At 41.0% G+C, this 23,301-nt stretch overlaps 1 protein-coding gene across 1 annotated transcript in view; it reads left to right on the forward strand.

The window, feature by feature from the left end:
• Nucleotides 1-23,301, forward strand: part of RXFP2 (relaxin family peptide receptor 2) — a gene marked incomplete at both ends in the record, with an annotated part of 46,743 nt that overhangs the window by 20,757 nt on the left and 2,685 nt on the right. Inside the window, 7 exon segments of the mRNA XM_079903328.1 lie at nucleotides 2,038-2,109; nucleotides 7,108-7,179; nucleotides 7,287-7,358; nucleotides 9,526-9,597; nucleotides 13,334-13,563; nucleotides 14,170-14,580; nucleotides 22,282-22,500. Coding sequence (XP_079759454.1) covers nucleotides 2,038-2,109; nucleotides 7,108-7,179; nucleotides 7,287-7,358; nucleotides 9,526-9,597; nucleotides 13,334-13,563; nucleotides 14,170-14,580; nucleotides 22,282-22,500 — 1,148 coding nt within the window.

Here is a 23,301-nt window from a genome sequence, read left to right on the forward strand (position 1 = left end):
AAATTTTTGTCCCTCAGCTTTGGATCCTCTCTAAACTAGCCTCACTTGTTACAACGCTATCAGATGACCTTGTGTTTATTTACTGACTTAAAAAAATTATTTACATACCTGTTATCAAAAGGCTTTTAAGGCAATGGGGGTCTCACGTAAGTGTGCTAAATGTTAAAAATGGGAGTGATGGGACTTCCCTGGCAGTCCAGTGGTTTAGACTCCATGCTCCCAATGCAGGGGGCACAGGTTTGATCCCTGGTCAGGGAACTAAGATCCCACATGCCGTGCAGAGCTGCCTTAAAAAAACAAAGGTGGGGGAGGGGGAATTGATGATCTGAAAACCATGAGAATAAAACTCATGAAGAATAGGTGGAAAATACTTAGAAACTAAGCAAGTACATCCACACAATGGGAAAGCAACAGGAAGGAGTAAAGTTAACAGAAAAATATCAGGCCTCCAGCCTGTACCCATCCCGTCCCCAAAATGGGCATCAGCAACGAGGAGGAGACCAGGAAGCAGCATCCAAGCCCTGGGTTCTGGGGACACTCATCTTCACTCTAGGCTCCCACAGACACGAGGGAAAAAAGAGACACTCAGTGAAAAGATGTCGTTAGCAAGACTGGCTGACTGCAAATGAGAGCTGAGAGGTCAGACCCAAATCGCCCCAGTTCAAAGGCAGAAAAAACCCCGCCTGGCCATGCTTCTCCTCCCTCACTTGCTATCAGCTAGGACTGTTGCTCACACCTGCGAAGTGTTATGAGATGTAAAAACATTTTCCCTATTCTACTGAACAATATTTGGACTTTCAAGGGACTACACTGTTTATTATTTGCAATTGCTGTATTTTAAGAGTGAAAAAAATAGTTGAGTTCCTGCAAGACCTCTAAGATGGCTTTAAAATAGGATTTTAAAGGCAATGACAAAGGAACTGGTGATATTAACGTGAACATGAGAAAGGTTCAGAGGCAGCAAAACAGCTATTGTCGTGTACGGGAAGCCTGTAGGAAGCCAACGGTAAACGGAATGAGGAGAGTTGGCAGAAGAGCCGATCCTCTCCTTCCTTGGCGCTGCTGGAAGCGGCCATGTCAGAGTGTTCCTGAGGTTATTCCCTGACGATGTGGGTGCTGCTGTCATAAGGTTCACCTTGGCAGAACATAGTCTCTCCACCAGCGCTTCTCCAACGTCAGCGTACAGCGCAAGCAACGCAAAGACTTAGGACAGACCGCTGGGCCTCAGTCCTAGGGTTTCTGATTCAGTGAGTCTGGGGTGGAGCCTGGAAATCTGCATTTTGACAAGTTCCCAGTTGATGCTGGGACCCGGGACCCTCAGAGCAGCACTGCACTCAGCATCAGCATCACAGAGGGAGGTAGAAAGAGCCGGCACTTTCCTTCACACAGCTTGGGACTCCCCATCCTGACTCTGGCATCCAGTATTTGGTAGACAGTTTGGCCTGAGTTTCTCCTGCAGCAAAATAGAGACACAAATATCTACCTGACCCTGGGGGAGGGGAGGGGAGAATATAGCGATCTACGATGCCACAACTAAGCGTCTAGGCATTAGATTCAGATGGATCTGAGTTAGAAGGTCAGTTCTACCCCTCAATAGCTGTGTGACCAGAAGAAAAGTAAATTTCCAAGATCCTCGGATTCCTCCTATGTTAAATGGGAGGTAATAATGCCAACTTCGTAGGAGTGTGTATTATGCACATCAGAACAGTACCTGACACTATAAAAGCCCAATTAATGGGAGTTACTATTATTATAGTACAAATTTTATGCTAATTAATAGCATGGTATCTGGCACAGAGACACATTCACAAAATGGCGGGCTGCCCTTTCGCTCAATTTTATTAAGTTCTAACACTAATTAGAAGGGGAAAAAGATGCAGAATATTAATTATACTGACCCTGCAATAAGTAGGAGGAAAGCCTAAAACTTGGAATGAAGTAAAAATAAAGTTCAGAGCTGTTATATCACCAAAAACTGCCTTTAGACATACGATTTGTGCAAAAACATTAAAACTATGTTTCCTCCATGCCTTTTAGGGATTTGGAAGGCAATGGAATAAAATACCTTACGAATTCCACCTTTCTGTCGTGCAATTCACTCACAGTGCTGTAAGTATACAACGTGATTCAGTAAATGAGGGGAAACCCAGTAGCTTTGGAAATCGAAAGAAAGTCTTGGCAAGGAATTTTAAAGTATGTTCTGTTTACAGCCTTGGTCTGAAACTGAAGTACTAGAAAACGTACACATGGATCTATTGACTTGGATGGTAGGGCCAAGCCTTCTGTTTAGCTGCCAACCATTTAAGCCTCCTTCTTTCTGAGGGCAGTCATCGTTTCTGTGCACGCTCTCTGCTGAACCTAACCCTATGGTCAACAAGGAAATGAGATAATGTATGTGAACGTGGTTACTGCTAATGACACTTATCACTTGATGTCTCTCTCTTTAAAGAAAACAAAATTTCATGCTAAAGAGAAGAGGCTCTAATGTATTCTGATTGGCCAAAGGTTCTGCCTGGTGATTCTGATTGCTGACTGTGTTTTTTATGGGGGCAGGAAGGCAGATGGATCAGTTAATTGGCACATTTGCACTGGTAAGCTTAAAAACACAAGAATGTGGTTTTGTTTTCATCATAGTTCCCCATATATAGTAAGTACTTAGTAATGTTTGTTGCTTGGATGGGTGGTTGGAAAAGAAAAATCAGAGCACATCCATTTGTAGTAATTGAACCACTTTTCTCCAACAGACTAAGAGATAAGGCTGTTGCCAGGTTGCATAGTTATCAATCAGATTGAAGATTAGCATATTTAGTAAGAAAAGAGGCTGTCCCACATAGGAGATGCAAAGAGTTTATTCTTTGTCTCATGGATAATGAGAGAGAACACTGGAAGATAAATACCATCCACGCCTCCTATTTGCCATACGCGGGCCTCTCACTGTTGTGGCCTCTCCCGTTGTGGAGCACAGCCTCCAGACACGCAGGCTCAGTGGCCATGGCTCACGGGCCCAGCCGCTCCGCGGCATGTGGGATCCTCCCGGACCGGGGCACGAACCTGCGTCCCCTGCATCGGCAGGCAGACTCTCAACCCCTGCGCCACCAGGGAAGCCCCACGCCTCCTATTTTATAACACCATGTAGCTTTTGAATCACCTTCATACTCATTATCTCATTTGTTTACACCCCTGTAAGGTAGTTAGCTGACGACCCCCTCTTTTTTGCCGTTTGTCCTGGAGGATTCCGTTTCTAGACAGAGGAAATGTAAAATCGCTGTTCCCCACCAAATTTAAAATTTGTTTGTGGCCCAGATGGTGTTGGTTCAAGCTTTGCTCTTTTTCTGGACGACTTCTTATAAGGAATGTGCCTTACCCAAAGATCCTCTCAAAGCCTTCACAGAACTATTAACAGGGTCCACATTTGACATCGCATATGTGTACGTTGGGAAAGAAACACTTTGTAAAGTAATCAGAATCCACAGGAAGCGCAGCTCCGTAAACCACACTCAGCACCTCAGGTTCCTTACGGGAGCATGTCCTGGAGAGGGCCTATGGATACATCCTCTGTAAGAAACTCCTGCCTGTGTTCCACACCAGAACATGCCTTGCTTTGAGACTTCAAAGGTGGCTTATTAAATTACACGCGGATCAGTGGCATCTCCCAATGAGAACTGATTACTACAGCAGACACAAATCAACAGTGCTGACTCTTACCATGTCTTACAGGTTTCTGCCTAGAAATCAAATTGATTTTGTTCCAGAGAAGACATTTTCTTCATTAAAAAATTTAGGAGAACTGTAAGTAGCGTTGTCTACTAGGAAAATATGATTTTGCTTCTTCAGGATTACAAATCTAAATGACTAGTGAGACTGCTTTTCATTGGTAGCAAATCAAAATCCTGTGGACACTCAAAACCAATTAAGAAAACCAACATTATCCTAAAAGCAAATTAAAAATCAGACAGTGGGCTTACCATGGATTTAGCCTACTCTAATTCCTCTGCCCATTTTCTTTGACTGATTTCATACATATGTGTGTTTGGGAGTAAATGAGTTTTCCATGGCTCCTTAAGCTCAGGGATTCTCCTCTCTAATGTCTGGAGTACAATTAATTCTCAGTACATGCTTGCTGAATGAATAAATGACTGAAATAATACTAATCAATTATAACTAAACAAAAGAATGAACATGCTTATTATCCCTTAAGATATAACTTCCAGAGCAGATGATGCAAATAGAAATGTCTAGAAAGAGGCTCATTGCAAAATATTCAGAGAGCTCATGTACATTTTTCTGTTCAAATATATGTTGTGTAAATCTAAACCTTTTGAGAATCATCTGTCTTGCTATTAATTCATCGCTACCCGCATAATGGTGTATCATTGGCATTTAAAACTGTCTGTTACATTACAAATAGTGGTGATTAGGGTAGAGAGCTCCTCTTCCTGATCTGAAGTCTAAAAAATGGAAATTAATTTCTTAATCACCTTCTCCCCCATTCTTTATACCTTGCTTTGAAATCCAGAAAGGACTGTGAAAAGTAGTTCAATAAGAGGAATTTGAAAACAATTCACAAATAATTAAGATAATTTAATCTAATGAATGAGTATCATAAACCAAATCCACAAATATTTAAGTGCCTATAATGTGCAAAGCACCGCATTAGAACTAAAATATTATCATTCTATGGCAAACAATTAAAGACAGCTCACTCAGAAGACCGCTCACTGCTTTCTCACAGGAGCATTCCTGATCAGACCTTGGAGGATGGATACAGATTTGGGTTACGGGGGTGGAATGGAGGAGTAGCCCAGGACAAACAGGAGTGTGTTTTTATACAAACTAAAGGAGACAGTGGTATGGAGTCCACATTCTGAACATTTTCCTAATCCTCTTCTTATACTACACTTAGGCAAAGCCAACCCCCTGCCCCCGCCAAAAGAAAGAGCCTAAATAAGAGACACTGCCTTTCTTCTTTTAGGACCACCAATAATTCATTCCAATCCAGATGGCACCAGTATGATAGAAGAAATTCAGAACCCAGTAGAATTAGCTTGAACAAGGCATTTACGTTTCTTAAGTTTACAAAAATGTTAGATAATTTTACTGTGCCTTTTTGACCACAAACCCCTTCTGGAGAGGAATAAGCACTTAGATGAGGCCACTCAGATCCTTTTCGCACAGAAGACTGTACTTTATTTTTCAGGGTAACACTTTGCAGGACGTTCTCCAGGTGTACAAGGTCATCGTCATCTTGTTTTGTTGTCACTCTCCCTCTGATCTGTGCACACCCGTGGCTTTCTTCTGCGCCATGACCCACTTGTGCTCCTTGCATCCGGAGCACCAGATCAGAACACCAGCTGGCAGGCTGTCTACACTTGGATGTTATGACAGTCCCTCAAAATCTATTTGTTTAAGTTAATTTGCAGATGACCCTTACCCCACAGCCAGCTTCTTCCCCTAGGCTTGCCTGTCTTGGTGGAATCTGCATTCTTTCTGGCAGCCTGGCTAGAAGACTGTTCCCTTTCCTTCTAACTCTGTTTACACTTGATGTCCTATCAGACCGTAAACCCTGCCAGTGCCTCCTTCAACCCGTATCAGCTGTCACCCGGTCCAGGGTCACAGCCTCCTGCCAGGTCTCCCTCCTCTGAATCTCTGGCATTTCATTCTTCGAACAGAATTATCATCCCATAACCCAGGGCATATTTTCCCACTGTCCTGTTTAACATTCTCCTTCCTTGTTGCCTGCTATAAAGCAGAGTCCTTGACATAATTCTCAAATGTTAACGTTCAGAAGAATCACAAGGAATGCTGGCTTTAAATGCATGTTACCAGGCTCCCTTCCAGAGATTCGGGTGTGATAGTTCTGGAGTGGCACCAGGAAAGTGCTCTTATTATAAGCATCTTCCTTGTTTCCGATGCCTGAACTGTACTCTGGGAAATACTGCCTTGGAATGCATTCATGGCCTTCCCATTTTGTCTCCAGGCTCTTTTCCAGGCTCACCTCCTCTACATCTCCCCATCCTTTCTATCCTCCACCCACGTTGGACGACTTGCTGACTCCTGGAGATGTCACTGACTTCCAAGCATCTGTTTCTCTGGTCCTGCGTAATCCTCACTTGAAAATCTGCTCTTCTTTGACTCCACCTATAAAAATCATCAAACTTTGCTCAAACGCTGCCTAATTTCCCAGGCCAAGTTTGATGATTCCTTCCTCTGTTTTTCCTCTGTACTTGTGTAATAACACTTGTTTCATTCTTTTGTTTCATAATCTAGTTGTTTACTCTAACTGTAAGCTTTTTTAGAGAAAGAACTAAGTCATAGTTATTTGTCACTCCCATATATCCATCAGGAGCACCAAAAAATCAAAAATAGATAAGATCTTTGGTTTGACTCCTAGGCGATTTCACATCTGTTTCACTTTTAACATCTTTTCTGGCTCAGAGGATATTTTGGACCCTTCAAGATTCCTGATTCCTTCTTATCCTGACACATCTCTTTTTCCCATTCTGTAGGGACACTGCCCTGCAATTCTTTCTGGATTGGACAGCCCTATTATATTTAGATCTCAATTCTCAATTTCTTCTAAAAAAGAAGTACCATATAAAAGTAGACTAAAAATATGTGAACTTATCCATTCAAGATCATCTGGGCAGATGTTATGTGGTCAAAACTCTCTTAGTTGGAATGCACAATGAGTGGAGACATAGGTCTTGATCTCAGAAAGCTTCTAATGTAGTTGGATAAACAAGATATCACACACATGAACCGAATATGAATCACAGAAACAATGAATGGCTGAAGGTACAAAGAGTACCTAAAACAGAGGGAATTAATCAAAGTAGACATTGAAGCCATGTTGGGAGTGTGTTGGGGAGGGGCTGAGGGGAAATTCCAGATGGGAACTGGATGAGCAAAATGTCACCTGTCTGAAAGCGATGGAAAACATATCCATTTGGCCGACTCACATGACTTTGTTGGGTAACAAGCTATCAGGTTGGTTAAATTGGATTGTATTTTCTGTTACATCAGATGGGATGATGACAGTTGTGAGAAGTGATAACTATGTCATTTATTTCCAATGTAATGGCTTTGGGTTTTCACTGTCACCAACAGGGACCTGTCTAGCAATATGATAATGGAGCTACCACCCCACATTTTCAAAGACCTGAAGCTTCTTCAAAAACTGTAAGTCCTTCTTCCCACTGTCATCAGATTTAAATGGCAACATCTTGAGTTTCCAAAATAATAATATCCTCATGCTTCTTTCCTCCTCCCTTCTAATGGTGCAAAAGGAATCTGTCGTCCAATCCTCTTTTGTATCTCCACAAGAACCAGTTTGAAAGTCTTAAACAGCTTCAGTCTCTGTAAGTCAAGTGTAACCATATGTTGATTATAATTTTAGTGTGTGTGCTTTACCTAGGACCACATTTATTTTTAAACAGGTATTTGACACACAGGAGGGCTTTTACTTTGAGCATGCATCCTCAGACAGTTGTTAATATCATGATTACCATCAAGTATGTACCGAATGACAACAAAATCTCATTTTTTACCATTCAGTGTGTGTCAACACCATTTCTGTGTTTGAAGCTACATATAGCTCCTTCCTGAAAACAGGATTCATATGGAAAAATCTCTTACAGTTTTCACAAAGAATTAAATTTGCAATAGTTTTGTTACTAAGCAGTCGGTAAAAAAAAATAGCAAATTATATAAGACTTCTCTATTTTTTCCCTTTTTCCCTTTCTTCTTTCCTACAACAGTCTACTTATAGCAATCCTCAGAGCATGCTTTTTACTTTTCAATCAGTAAAGAAAATATTATCCCATAAATATGAACATTCAGACAATTAATATTGTTTAGTATTTTAAAATTTCAAACATACTAGATTTTAAATGGTGCCAAGAACTCTGCCAGTTGTTCTTTGAACCGCATCAGTTCCTCTCCCATGAATAGCCATTGTTGGTTAAAGTTTGGGGTTTTTTTTCCCCACAGAGTGCATATTACTTTACCTCATCCCAGCCCAAAGCCTTTCTTCATTTAATTCCAAAGACCAATCCTTAATATCGCTTTTTATTCTTGCTAAATAGTTTTCTGTTGGAAATTAATACAAGATTTAGATTCTCAATAGATATTAGTGAACATCCAATGATGAAAAAGACTTGGTTCCTGCTCTCAAGAAGCCAGAAGATGTGGACAAAATGATCTTCTCTTCACTCACTACGTACTGAATTCCGAAAGGCAAAGTATCAAGTTACACATCACGCCTTTCTGAAAAGTCAAAGTACAGCTCACCCTTCCCCCTCCCCATAACCTCAAGTCCTGAAAAGTCAAAGTAGTAACTATTTACCCCATACTTCCCTTCCTTCATTTCTTTTCTTTCTTTAATGTCTCATTTTCTTTTCTCTAAAGATTCATTTACACATTTATTTTACAAACATTTATTAGCCACCAACTTAATCATAGCACTGTCTTGGGCACTCAGTATATAGTAGCCTCTGCTCTTTTGAAAACCACAGACTATTCATCAAATAATCACATAATCCATGTAATGGTAATATTGTGATAAGTTCAGGAGAAGCTAGAGAGCAAAAGAAAGAAGAGGGGGGCACGGAATCCTTTAAGAAGGACTCCAGAGTTTCCTGCAGGAGGGGCCCTGTGATGATTCAGTGGTAGAATTGTTTCCTAAGTCTCATTTCTGACCACCAAGGTCCTCTATAAAGGACTCAGTATGCAAAGGAAAACTCAGAACCTTGTCCAGAAATCCTTATTCAGATTTGCCCAAAAGAAGCTGAGTGAGAATCAAACATCTTTCAAAATAAGCCTTTAAAAAGCAAAAGGTTTCTATCTTTTTAGATTATCCTCTTTCCGTCTATGTTTCCAGAGAACATGGCAGACTCCCTTAATTCATGCCATCCTGAAGTGTCTTCTAAGAATCCATATTTGAAGAAGCTTCTGGATAAATGAAGAGTGTTAGGGGTTATCATTGGAGCCCTGTGTGGACATTTTATGGGGTTGGAGGAATTACAGGAATTGTGCTTCCCACTGTTGTCTTAGAAAATGATTGTCCTGAATCGGAGCTCCTTTCATTATTGCTTCCATGGTTTTCTACCTTGAAGATACATAGACCAGGAAGAAATTACTGTATTTAAATCCAGATTCTGACAAAACTCAGGCTGAAAATATCAAGTCCTGTCTGAAACCCTCTAACTCATATTTCGTGCTTTATAAAATCAAACTACAGAGCCAGTTTCACAATCATACAAATCACAACTGTCATTTTTAAATCAAAGAAATGAATGAACGTGTTTTATTAGAAGGTTGTTCTGCATATGAAAGTGATAAATCAGCTCCAAGTTACCGGAGGCATAAATAGAAATGGCAGTTTTCTAAGACAGTTTATTGTAAAATTTTCATCCTAATTTGAATTTATAACAAGATTTTAAAGCATGGTTTTTAAGATTGACAAAGAATACAGTGATTTAAAAGTTAAATCCTAAAAACATGAAGTCTATTGTGCATATTTTCCAGAGACCTGGAAAGGATAGAGATTCCAAGTATAAACACACAAATGTTTCAGCCCATGAAGAATCTTTCTCACATGTATGTATGTATGAAAGAATGGGGAAAAACGTATGGTGAAATGTTGCCGATGTTCTCTTTTAAACTGTCTGATGTATCACTGCAATGTGGGTTTTTTTAAGTTAATTAATTTATTTATTTATTTTGGGCTGCATTGGGTCTTTATCGCTGCACGTGGGCTTTCTCTAGTTGTGGCGAGTGGGAGCTACTCATTGTTGCGGTGGCTTCTCGTTGTGGAGCACGGACTCTAGGCGTGTAGGCATCAGTAGTTATAGCACGCGGGCTCAGTAGTTGTGGTGCACGGGCTTAGTTGCTCTGCGGCATGTGGGATCTTCCCGGACCAGGGCTCGAACCTGTGTCCCCTGCCTTGGCAGGTGGATTCTTAACCACTGCGCCACCAGGGAAGCCCCTGCAATGTGTTTTTATGCAAGAAAAGTCTTTTTATTGAGAACTTTTTAATTTTGTCACCTTTGGTCCCTGTTCAAATAGAGCTCAATATTATGATGTGCTGATATGAATGATACTTCTCTCTGGAAGCATGCTGTTTATCCAGTTGAGGCCCAATAAGAGATTAGGGCACCAGAATGCCACATATGACACAAGATGAGGTCACTGGCTAATGATACTCAGGAGACCTGGAAACATTAATTCACCTCACATGAGTGAGCAGTCAGCTACTCTAAGTTTTGAGCCCTTAAGAGGAAAGGTGCTATATAAATTCCAGGTGTTGTTTCTGTTACTGAGTGCACTGCAAAACGGAGGTAATTAATCTTTATAGTGGTTCTGATAAGTCACATTAATATATTTGGCTAAAGTGCACTGTGTAAGTTGTCTTAATATAGGAATTTATGACATGATCATTTCTTTATCAACTGTGTAATCTAATGTGTTCATGACTTCAAAAATCAACCACTGTTATCCACAACAATAGGGAGGATTCGATGTAAGATATCAAGTTGGGATCAGCAAGGGGCTGAAATGGTTGGTGTGAAGGTGACCTTTTGGGAGAATATTTTGTTTATGTCTATGCAGTGGGTGTGATTACCCAAAGACAAGTATTTGATGTATATCCACATGGTTTTCATAACTTCTCTTTCTGTGGCTCTAGTCGATAAATATTTCATGAGGCTCTCATTTCCTTGCTGCAGGCAGAATGTGAAGTCTCCTTAGAACAGAGAAATTCAACCTTTGTAGAACTTGATGGAGAAGCTGCTGCTTTAAATATGAACCGCAGGTTGAGGTCAAGAAGGACCCAACAATTAACAGAAAATGTGTGAACTTAGTTACTTCCCTACTGAGTGACCTAGCGATTCTTCTTTCATCTTCCTTGCCCATCATTTATTGAAACACGTCCACCTGCCAACCAGTGCCCTGGTCCCAGTGGGAGGAGAGGTTGGACCACCGTAAGCTACCTGAGGGCAGGGATAGCCTTCAATATCTCTGTGTGACATACCCAGCATTAAACCATGCATCATTCATTTGCCATCTAGCAAGCATTTGTTGAGTACTTCCCTCATGCCAGGGAGAACACAGGGATGAATGGGAGAGAGAAATGTCTGCCTCACGGAGCTTCCATTTAGCTTTGGGAACCAGAAAGTAAACTAGTTAACAAATTAATCATTAAGAAATGCTGGGAAGAAAAGTATAGCAAGATAAAGGGAAGGAAGGAGGATGTAGGTAGTTCACCTACAAGTCAGAGATGTGACAGTCAGGCAGCCCTGAGTGGAAGGAGACAATGCTTCCTGGAAGATTCTTCCAGCAAGAGAGAAAAGCAAAAGCACTGCAGTGAGAAGGGGGTGAGCCTGGCTTGTTTCGAGAATTAGAAGGGAGCTGACGTGTCTGGGTGGAGTGAGCACGGACGGGAAGCGCTGAGGCGGATCAGGGTAGCCAGGGATCCAATCATGGGAGGCCTGGAAGCTGGGGCAAAGTAAAGCTTTTTTTTTTTTTTTTTCCCTGCCTCTTTTTTTTTTTCAAATTTTCTTCTACTTTATTTTTATTTTCACTTTTTTTACTGAGATATAATTGACATACAACATTATAGTTTCCTGTGTACAACATAATGATTCAATATTTGTATATATTGCAAAATGATCACCACAGTGAGTCTAGTTAACATCCGTCACCACACATTGTTACAAATTTTTTCTTGTGATGAGAACTTTAATATCTACTCTCTTAGCTACTTTCAAATATACAAGACAGTATTATTAACTATAATCACCATGCTGTACCTTATCTTTCAAATGTTTTTAAATTGGTGTATTATATTGAACGTCAGAAGTTTTTAAAAAGTGCAGAGGATATAGTATTCATATGTTGAGAACATTGGCTTTTTAAAATAAAAGTTAATTGCTCTTTTAATTGTATCCAATGGAATTTTTTTTACCAAAGCAATTTTATCTACATATATAAATATAAAAAATATATAAACAAACTTTCTTTAACTTGCTAGTTTAGCAGTTGACTGGGCAGATGACAAAAAGTATTAGATGAAGAGAAAAGAACTAAAAGAGGTGGTGAACGAATATAAAAATAAAATGAGTTTTATGGGAGAAAATCCTAAACATAACAGGTTTGGAGAACGGCAGTAAACCAAATGATCTCCGCAATTCCAGCCCTTCAAGATTCCACACACTTAGACCATAAACACATTGATCACAGACAGGCCTGTATTTTTCTCTGGAAATGGAAATGGTCTAAGTCCTTCCAGGCCCTATTAAGGAATCTGTGTTTAAGGTAGCTGCTTCTCCTCACTTCAATGAGACTGAATTCTAGTCTCAGGGACCTTCCCTTCCTGCCTGTATCAGGGAAAAGAAGGCTAGTTTAAGTGAATATACTTAAAACTAAGTACAAGACAGGAATGTTTTTTGTTTGTTTGTTTTTTGCGGTACACGAGCCTCTCACTGTTGTGGCCTCTCCCGTTGCGGAGCACAGGCTCCGGACGCGCAGGCTCAGCGGCCATGGCTCACGGGCCCAGCCGCTCCGCTGCACGTGGGATTTTCCCGGACCGGGGCACGAACCCGTGTCCCCTGCATTGGCAGGCGGACTCTCAACCACTGCGCCACCAGGGAAGCCCAACAGGAATGTTTTTAGTGAGCTACTCCGTGGGTCCCTTATATCCCAAACTGAAGCCCCTGAATGTTTGCTAAAGATCAGTTTAACAATGACAATCTACTTTTTTGTAATACCCTAGACAATCACCCAATGTGATGGGGAAAAGTAGAGTCCTGGAGACTTCGCATTCTCATGTCCTCCCCTGACTCACCTCAGACAAGCCACAGCAGATACTTATGTTCTTTAGGCTCTTCACCTTTAAAGGTGAAGAGGAAGAACTTCCTTTAAAGGAAGAACACTGCCTAGAGTAATGTAATATTTAATGAAGAACTCTGTAATTACATAATCACTACTAAACAAAAATAACCAAGCCTAGGGGCTTCCCTGGTGGCGCAGTGGTTGAGAGTCCGCCTGCCGATGCAGGGCACACGGGTTCGTGCCCCGGTCCGGGAAGATCCCACATGCCGCGGAGCGGCTGGGCCCGTGAGCCATGGCTTCTGAGCCTGCGCGTCCGGAGCCTGTGCTCCGCAACGGGAGAGGCCACAACAGTGAGAGGCCCGCGTACCGCAAATAAAATAAAATAAAATAAAATAACCAAGCCTAGTGAAGCCACATACCTAACACAGCTGCAGCCCCAATAGGACTGCAACTGTCGTTTCTGTGTCATTGCTGTAAAGTGACTCTTTTTTCCCTTTGACTTTAGTTATTTCAAAAACTTTCGATACTGCTCCTATGCTTCCCATGTCCGAATATGTATGCCCTTGACTGACGGCATTTCTTCATTTGAGGACCTCTTGGCTAACAATATCCTCAGAATATTTGTCTGGGTTATAGCTTTCATAACCTGCTTTGGAAATCTTTTTGTCATTGGCATGAGATCTTTCATTAAAGCTGAAAACATGACCCATGCTACGTCCATCAAAATCCTTTGTTGTAAGTATGTTTCCTATATAAATGAATTAAGTATGTCTTCGGAGAGCTGTGCTCTAGATTATATTGGCATTCAGCAGATGGCGTTTAATATGAATTATATATGCTGGGCAGTTTTTTTAAAGTATGAAGGTACTATTGTTCTCTTTGGCTACTCTTTTCTGGATTGCGTGAATCTGCAGTGAGTTATGTCTTCAAAATGGGGTAACAGGGAGCCGATAAGTTAAGGGATGGATTATAGAGGACAGGTTGTGGGTTGCAGAACTATGTTTTGTTTAACCTTCAATTGCAATAGCATCCATGCTCCTCAAGCCCAGAAAATTATTCCTTTTATTAACTATGTTAATAATATCTTTTACTGTTTAAAACCTAGACCCCCCCATTCCCCTGCAAATTATCTCCCCACCACCATTTTTTTCAAAATTATAAAACAAAGATGCAGTGTAGTACTTTAGAAACAGTACACCTTTTGAAGCCCATTGGCTTCTAGGCACTATTGTAGGTTTTCCAGTAGTTCATTTAATACAGGAAGAAGGAAGCAGACCTAAATCAGAAAACTAAGACGGAGATGCTGGAACTACCAACATACATTCTATGACTCTTCAATAGGTGCGGACTGCCTGATGGGTGTTTATTTGTTCTTCGTTGGCTTCTTTGATCTAAAATACCGCGGGCAGTATCAGAAGTACGCGTTGCTGTGGATGGAGAGCTTACAGTGCCGCCTCCTGGGCTTCCTGGCCATGCTGTCCACCGAGGTCTCTGTCCTCTTGCTGACGTACTTGACTTTGGAGAAGTTCCTGGCCGTCGTCTTTCCCTTCAGTAACATCCGTCCTGGAAAACGGCAGACCTCGGTCATCCTCATTGGCATCTGGATTGTGGGATTTTTAATAGCTGTGATTCCATTTTGGAAGGAGGATTATTTTGGAAACTTTTATGGAAAAAATGGAGTATGTTTCCCACTTTATTATGACCAAACAGAAGATATTGGAAGCAAAGGGTATTCTCTTGGAATTTTCCTAGGTAAATTATATTTTTCATTTCCTGGACAAACATTATTTTTGTAGCAATACCATGGATTTCAGTAAAGCCATAGTTCTCCGTTTCAGAAAGTAAATAAATATAGTCAAGACTGTTTCCTTTTTTAAAGAAAAGTCCTTGCTGTGTATTTATAGGAGGTTTTATTAAATTTTTTATTATAGAGATTTAGTGTGGAAAGCAAACACATACTGTCAGGATCTCTGAATGATCTTTTTATTATCTGTAAGACCCTTTGATTTCATGTTCATACAAAGTGGCAATGAGCTGGAGGAATTCTAGTTCACTGCCTTGTCCTGTGACGCTACCAAGTTATTTGAATTCATTTTTTTACAGTATAGATATGAGCTAAATAAATAATAATAAAATTCTTGAAACTGACTAGCAGGAGATTATCTGAATGGAAATACCAGGAAGGTTTATTACCTTTTGTAAATGCAGTTCCAAAGTCAGCAACGGAAGGGTGCTTAATAAAACTCCTTGCTTTTTAGTTTTCTTAATTCTCCCTAATTAAAGAGAGAGAATTAAGGGTTTTAGAAAAGAAAACGCTACCTTTTCTATTACAAATGAATGAGAAGTTTAGCCCTTAAAGATTAAAAAGACTTTTAAAATTGTCTAGTAGGTATCTCTCTTGCTTAAAACTAAGGCCATTCCCATGTCCCCTCTTTAACTAGGGCAGTATTATCATTTTGATTCTCCCTTCTCATCTTGTCCCCTCAACTAAGAAGTCAATAAGCTCCATCATCCTTTCGTTTTTTTTTAATATTCGTTACTTTTTTTTTAAATTAATTTATTTATTTTTGGGTGTTCGTTGCTGTGCGCGGGCTTTCTCTCATTGTGGTGAGCGGGGGCTACTCTTTGTTGCGGTGCGCAGGCTTCTCATTGCGGTGGCTTCTCTTGTCGTGGAGCACAGGCTCTAGGCGCGCGGGCTCAATAGTTGTGGCTCGCGGGCTCTGGAGTACAGGCTCAGTAGTTGTGGTGCATGGGCTTAGTTGCTCTGTGGCATGTGGGATCTTCCCGGACCAGGGATTGAAGCTGTGTCCCCTGCATTGGCAGGCAGGTTCTTAACCAGTGCGCCACCAGAGAAGTCCTCATCCTTTCTTTTTCATCAAATATTTTTCCCTCAAAATACACCTTTGCCTTCTCTTTCTTCCAGTCTCTACCTACTGCTGTCACCTTTGCTTAAAGCCTTATGACCTCTGCCCTGAATTATTACATTAGCCCTCACTGGTCTTTTGGCTTCTGGGGTCTTCTCTTTCCTACTTATCTGTTCACTACCTGAGTACCAAAAGGACTGAGTATCTTCTGCTCAGAGACTTTCAGGAACTCCCTACAACCAAGGTCAATTTTAAATTAGTCACTTAAAGCCCATCACAAAATAGTCCTAACCACCCCTCCCAGCTATTCTCCATCTATTCCTTCTCTTCTTCCTTTGAAAAAGAAAACACTTTATTTGCACCATTTTAATAATACTCCTCACATAAACCCTATTTGACAGCCATTTTTTCGTGGCTGTGCACACCTACAATGTTGTAAGCCATTCCTGGCATAGGTGCACTTCGTGGAAACCCTCTCTCCCTCACACACACATATGCACACACACTACTGTACATTCATTGGTTCAGACAGGATTTATTAAGCACCTCCTATAGGCCAGGCACTATTTTGGGAACTGGAGAAAAAACAGATTGGCCCCACAGATCTGCAGCCAGAAAGAAGGATGAAGACAAGGAAACACGTCCTCAATTCACAAGCTGACAGATGCCACGAAGGAGGAGTACAGGATGTTCTAGGAGCCCCAGATCTGAGGATCAGGGAAGACATCCCAGTAGAAATGAATCCAAACGGAGGCCCAGAGGATGAGGACACATTAGCCAAGTGAAGGCAGAGGTCGTGTTCCAGGAGCTAGAGACCCACAGCCGGGGAAAAGGCCCAGAGAAAGGGCAAAAGAACTATCATCTATTGAGATGATCATATGGTTTTTCTCCTTCAATTTGTTAATATGGTGTATCACATTGATTGATTTGCATATACTGAAGAATCCTTGCATTCCTGGGATAAACCCCACTTGATCATGCTGTACAATCCTTTTAATGTGCTGTTGGATTCTGTTTGCTAGTATTTTGTTGAGGATTTTTGTATCTATGTTCATCAGTGATATTCGCCTGTAGTTTTCTTTCTTTGTGACATCTCTGTCTGGTTTTGGTTTCAGGGTGATGATGGCCTCGTAGAATGAGTTTGGGAGTGTACCTCCCTCTGCTATATTTTGGAAGAGTTTGAGAAGGATAGGTGACAATTCTTCTCTAAATGTTTGATAGAATTCGCCTGTGAAGCCATCCGGTCCTGGGCTTTTGTTTTTTAGAAGATTTTTAATTACAGTTTCAATTTCAGTGCTTGTGATTGGTCTGTTCATATTTTCTATTTCTTCCTGGTTCAGTCTTGGAAGGTTGTGCATTTCTAAGAATTTGTCCATTTCTTCCAGGTTGCCCATTTTATTGGCATAGAGTTGCTTGTAGTAATCATCATGATCCTTTGTATTTCTGCAGTGTCAGTTGTTACTTCTCCTTTTCCATTTCTAATTCTATTGATTTGAGTCTTCTCCCTTTTTTCTTAATGAGTCTGGCTAATCGTTTATCAATTTTGTTTATCTTCTCAAAGAACCAGCTTTTAGTTTTACTGATCCTTGCTATCATTTCCTTCATTTCTTTTTCATTTATTTCTGATCTGATCTTTATGATTTCTTTCCTTCTGCTAACGTTGGTTTTTTTTTGTTCTTCTTTCTCTAATTGCTTTAGGTGTAAGGTTAGGTTTTTTATTTGAGATGTTTTTTGTTTCTTAAGGTAGGATTGTATTGCTATAAACTTCCCTCTTAGAACTGCTTTTGCTGCATCCCAAAGGTTTTGGGTGGTCCTGTTTTCATTGTAATTTGTTTCTAGGTATTTTTTGACTTGCTCTTTGATTTCTTCAGTGATATCTTGGTTATTTAGTAGTGTATTGTTTACCCTCCATATGTTTGTATTTTTTACAGATTTTTTCCTGTAATTGATATCTAGTCTCATAGTGTTGTGGTCAGAAAAGATACTTGGTACGATTTCAGTTTTCTTAAATTTACCAAGGCTTGATTTGTGACACAAGATATGATGTCTCCTGGAGAACGTTCCATGAGCACTTGAGAAGAAGGTGTATTCTGTTGGTTTTGGATGGAATGTCCTATAAATATCAATTAAGTCCATCTTTTCTAATGTATCATTTAAAGCTTGTATTTCCTTATTTATATTCATTTTGGATGATCTGTTCATTGGTTAAAGTGGGGTGTTAAAGTCCCCTACTATGAATGTGTTACTGTCGATTTCCCCTTTTATGGCTGTTAGTATTTGCCTTATGTATTGAGGTGCTCCTATGTTGGGTGCATAAATATTTACAATTGTTATATCTTCTTCTTGGATCGATCCCTTGATCATTAGGTAGTGTCCTTCTTTGTCTTTTCTAATAGTTTTTATTTTAAAGTCTATTTTGTCTGATATGAGAATTGCTACTCCAGCTTTCTTCTGATTTCCATTTGCATGGAATATCTTTTTCCATTCCCTCACTTTCAGTCTGTATGTGTCCCTAGGTCTGAAGTGGGTCTCTTGTAGACAGCATATATATGGCTCTTGTTTTTGTATCCATTCAGCTAGTCTGTGTCTTTTCATGGGAGCATTTAATCCATTTACATTTAAGATAATTATCAATATGTATGTTCCTATTACCATTTTCTTAATTGTTTTGGGTTTGTTATTGTAGGTCGTTTTCTTCTCCTGTGGTTCCTGCCTAGAGAAGTTCCTTTAGCATTTGTTGTAAAGCTGGTTTGCTGGTGCTGAATTCTCTTAGCTTTTGCTTGTCTGTAAAGGTTTTAATTTCTCTATCAAATCTGAATGAGATCCTTGCTGGGTAGAGTAATCTTGGTTGTAGGTTTTTCTCCTTCATCACTTTAAATATGTCCTGCCAGTCCCTTCTGGCTTGCAGAGTTTCTGCTGAAAGATCAACTGTTAACCTTATGGGCATTCCCTTGTGTGTTATTTGTTGTTTTTCCCTTGCTGCTTTTAATATTTTTTCTTTGTATTTAATTTTTGATAGTTTGATTAATATGTGTCTTGGCATTTCTCCTTGGATTTTTCCTGTATGGGACTCTCTGTGCTTCCTGGACTTGATTAACTATTTCCTTTCCCATATTAGGGAAATTTTCAACTATTATCTCTTCAGATATTTTCTCAGTACCTTTCTTTTTCTCTTCTTCTTCTGGGACCCCGATAATTCGAATGTTGGTGCATTTAATGTTGTCCCAGAGGTCTCTGAGACTGTCCTCAGTTCTTTTCATTCTTTTTTCTTTATTCTGCTCTGCAGTAGTTATTTCCACTGTTTTATCTTCCAGGTCCATTAGCCATTCTTCTGCCTCAGTTATTCTGCTATTGATCCCTTCTAGAGAATTTTAAATTTCATTTATTGTGTTGTTCATCATTGTCTGTTTGTTCTTTATTTCTTCTAGGTCCTTGTTAACTGTTTCTTGCATTTTGTCCATTCTATTACCAAGATTTCGGATCACCCTTACTATCATTATTCTGAATTCTTTTTCAGGTAGACTGGCTATTTCCTCTTCATTTGTTAGGTCTGGTGGGTTTCTGCCTTGCTCCTTCATCTGCTGTGTGTTTCTCTGTCTTTTCATTTTGCTTATCTTACTGTGTTTGGGGTCTCCTTTTCACAGGCTGCAGGTTCGTAGTTCCCATTGTTTTTGGTGTCTGTCCCCAGTGGCTAAGGTTGGTTCAGTGGGTTGTGTAGGCTTTCTGGTGGAGGGGACTTGTGCCTGTGTTCTGGTGGATGAGGCTGGATCTTGTCTTTCTGGTGGGAAGGTCCATGTCTGGTGGTGTGTTTTGGGGAGTCTGTGGCCTTATTATGATTTTAGGCAGCCTCTCTGCTAATGGGTGGGGTTGTGTTCCTGTCTTGCTAGTTGTTTGACATCGGGTATCCAGCACTGTAGCTTGCTGGTCATTGAGTGAAGCTGGGTCTTGGCATTGAGATGGAGATCTCTGGGAGATTTTCACCGTTTGATATTACGTGTAGCTGGGAGGTCTCTTGTGGACCAGTGTCCTGAACTTGGCTCTCCCACCTCAGAGGCACAGCCCTGACGCCTGGCTGGAGCACCAAGAGCCTGTCCTCCACACGGCTCAGAATAAAAGGGAGAAAAAATAGAAAGCAATAGAGAAAGAAGATAAAATAAAGTAAAATAATATAAAATAAAGTTATTAAAAGAAAAAATAATTATTAAGAAAAAAAAATTTTTAAGTAATAAAAAGAAAACACACACACACAAAACGGACAGACAGAACCCTAGGACAAATGGTAAAAGCAAAGCTATAAAGACAAAATCACACACAGAAGCATACACATACACACTCACAAAAAGAGAAAAAGGAAAAAAATATATATATATATCTTTGCTCCCAAAGTCCACCTCCTCAATTTGGGATGATTCGTTGTCTATTCAGGTATTCCACCGATGCAGGTACATCAAGTTGATTGTGGAGGTTTAATCCGCTGCTCCTGAGGCTGCTGGGAGAGATTTCCCTTTCTCTTCTTTGTTCACACAGCTCCCAGGGGCTCAGGTTTGGATTTGGCCCCGTCCCTGCCTGCAGGTCACCTGAGGGCATCTGTTCCCCGCTCAGACGGGACGGGGTTAAAGGAGCAGCTGATTCGGGGGCTCTGGCTCACTCAGGCCGGGGGGAGGGAGGGGTATGGATGCGGGGCGAGCCTGCGGCGGCAGAGGCCGGCGAGACGTTGCACCAGCCTGAGGCACGCCATGCGTTCTCCCGGGGAAGTTGTCCCTGGGTCATGGGACCCTGGCAGTGGCGGGTTGCACAGGCTCACAGGAGGGGAGTTGTGGAGAGTGACCTGTGCTTGCACACATGATTCTTGGTGGCTGCAGCAGCAGCCTTAGTGTCTCATGCCCGTCTCTGGGGTCTGCGCTGAAGCCGCGGCTCGCTCCCGTCTCTGGAGCTCGTTTAGGCGGTGCTCTGAATCCCGTCTCCTCGCGCACCCCGACACAATGGCCTCTTGCCTCTTCGGCAGGTCCAGGCTTTGTCCCAGACTCCCTCCCAGCTAGCCGTGGTGCACTAGCCCCCTTCAGGCTGTGTTCACGCCGCCAACCCCAGTCCTCTCCCTGCGATCTGACCTCCAAAGCCCGAGCCTCAGCTCTCAGCCCCGCCCGCGCCGTCAGGTGAGCAGACAAGCCTCTCGGGCTGGTGAGTGCTGGTCGGCCCCGATCCTCTGTGCGGGAATGTCTCCACTTTGCCCTCCGCACCCCTCTTGCTATGCTCTCCTCCGCGGCTCCGAAGCTTCCCCCCTCTGCCTCCCGCAGTCTCCACCCCCGAAGGGGCTTCCTAGTGTGTGGAAACCTTTCCTCCTTCACGGCTCCCTCCCACTGGTGCAGGTCCCGTCCCTATTCTTTTGTCTCTGTTTTTTCCTTTTTCTTTTGCCCTACCCAGGTACGTGGGGGAGTTTCTTGCCTTTTGGGAGGTCTGAGGTCTTCTGCCAGCGTTCAGTAGGTGTTCTGTAGGAGTTGTTCCACGTGTAGATGTATTTCTGCTGTATCTGTGGGGAGGAAGGTGATCTCCGCGTCTTACTCTTCAGCCATCTTGAAGCTCCTCCCTTATTTTATTCTTAACTAAACTTTTTGACAATAGGCCTGAGATAAATTAATTTTGTGAAATTCTATTTATATGAATATATAATGAGATTCCATGGAATATGAAATCTTTTGGATAAAAACAATGGAACACCTTGAATTTGTAGAATTTTTCCCTAGACTTCACCAGTCTTACATACAGTCTAATCAGATGAACATTTTTTAAATAACTTTGGAATTATATGGAAATTTTATGTTCACTATAAGGAATAAGATGATCAGTTTTAGGATTTTTATGATAGCAAGAATATAACAGAGCAACAAAGAAGTCAGCATTATACGATAATGATAAGTGAGAATCTTCTGAACATATTTGACCCTAAAAGAGTAATTTATGTAGTTGAATTTTTAGTTTTTCTGTTATTCCTTGTTTTTCTAAAACAAGTCTCAAAGGTTCTGAATTTTAGTTTAGATTACTGTGGGCAATCTGAAGAAAAAATAAAAATGTATTTTAGTCCTATGTGTTATTTTTTGAAAACCAAAAATCATAAAAAATAATGTTTCTGAGGCTGTTGTCTTCTTGATATTCCAAGGATATCTTTTTCATATTTATAAGTTAAAGGGATAGGGGCGTATTGATTTCTTGAGCTGTGCATGTGATTACAGTAATCCCTTAAGGTTTGAATTTGCAGAGAACTAAAAATGAAATAGCTGTTTTCCTGCTTTAAAAAAGCTAAAATTTACCTCATGATATACGTAGATCTGAATTTCAAACTCTACAATTCTTGGAAAAGTGTTTATGTATTTAAAATATCTTTTTGATCTGGCAAACCCAGTTTTTTTAACTTGTTCCAGTTTACAGCCTTGGATTCAGGGTTTTAGCTGATTTACCACTGGGCTTATAACAAGAATGCTTCCTGGAAGTACAGGGGAGGGGAAGAGGCACCATATTGAACATCTAAGTAGCACAGTATTTCTACTGTTGATTTATACACCTGAGATGTTAAGAGGTGTGCTTTTCCCAACAGGTGTGAATTTGCTGGCTTTTCTCATCATTGTGTTTTCCTATACTATTATGTTCTGTTCCATTCAAAAAACTGCCTTGCAGACTTCAGAAGTGAGGAATAACACTGGAAGAGAGGCGGCCGTCGCAAACCGTTTCTTTTTTATAGTGTTCTCTGATGCCATCTGCTGGATTCCTGTATTTGTAATTAAAATCCTTTCCCTCTTCCGGGTGGAAATACCAGGTCAGTCCCTTCTGTTATTCCCAAGTACATTGTGCTTTCTTATGCCCTTTGTGTGACGAGGCGAGAATACAGTCTGTCACATATAGTAAGTTCTCCATAAATACCTACAACTTGAATACAAAGGTTTAGGATTTCCTAAGTGTTTTATAATCAGTATTCTAAGATAGGAGCCGAGTAATGGTGCAACCCAGACAAGAATAACAAAAACACAGGAGACAGAGGAAAACTAAGTCTTAGTGTCTTGCTTCCACTTGGCCTACGTAGTGATGCTTCACCAAGAGTACCTAAAACAACACAAAATATACATGTCCAGGTTCCACCCTGGGCCTCTGAATTTAGTCTGTAGGGGCCAAGGCCTCTACGTGGGTGTTTTGTGATTCTAAGGTGCACACCCCTGATTAAGAACCGCCGGTCTATTTCATGGCCCTAGCCACGTGGTTGTCACACTGTGCCCTGTGGAGGTCTAATGTTCCATGAACGTGCCTATCTAAAAGGCCACACCCCTACTTCAACCAGAGAAAATCACCTTTCATTAGTTAGGATTTTGCTTGAAGGCCTTTCTGGGACCTAGAAATTGTAGCCATCCTAGGGTCCACCCAGGGCTTTTGCCCAGCCCTCAGGGAAACAAACTTTGGGATCATCTTCAACTCACTTTTTCAGCCTATTGCAAATCTATTTGGAGTGTTCCTCCAGGGCAGGAATTGTCTTCTTCATCTTGGTAGAAGATGTTTTCAGGATTTGTACCAGAGGAACATCTTTAACAGTCATCTTATTTTATTCTTAACTAAACTTTCTGACAAT

This window comes from Stenella coeruleoalba (genome assembly GCF_951394435.1).
Source record: "Stenella coeruleoalba genome assembly, chromosome: 18".
Lineage (NCBI taxonomy): Eukaryota > Metazoa > Chordata > Mammalia > Artiodactyla > Delphinidae > Stenella > Stenella coeruleoalba.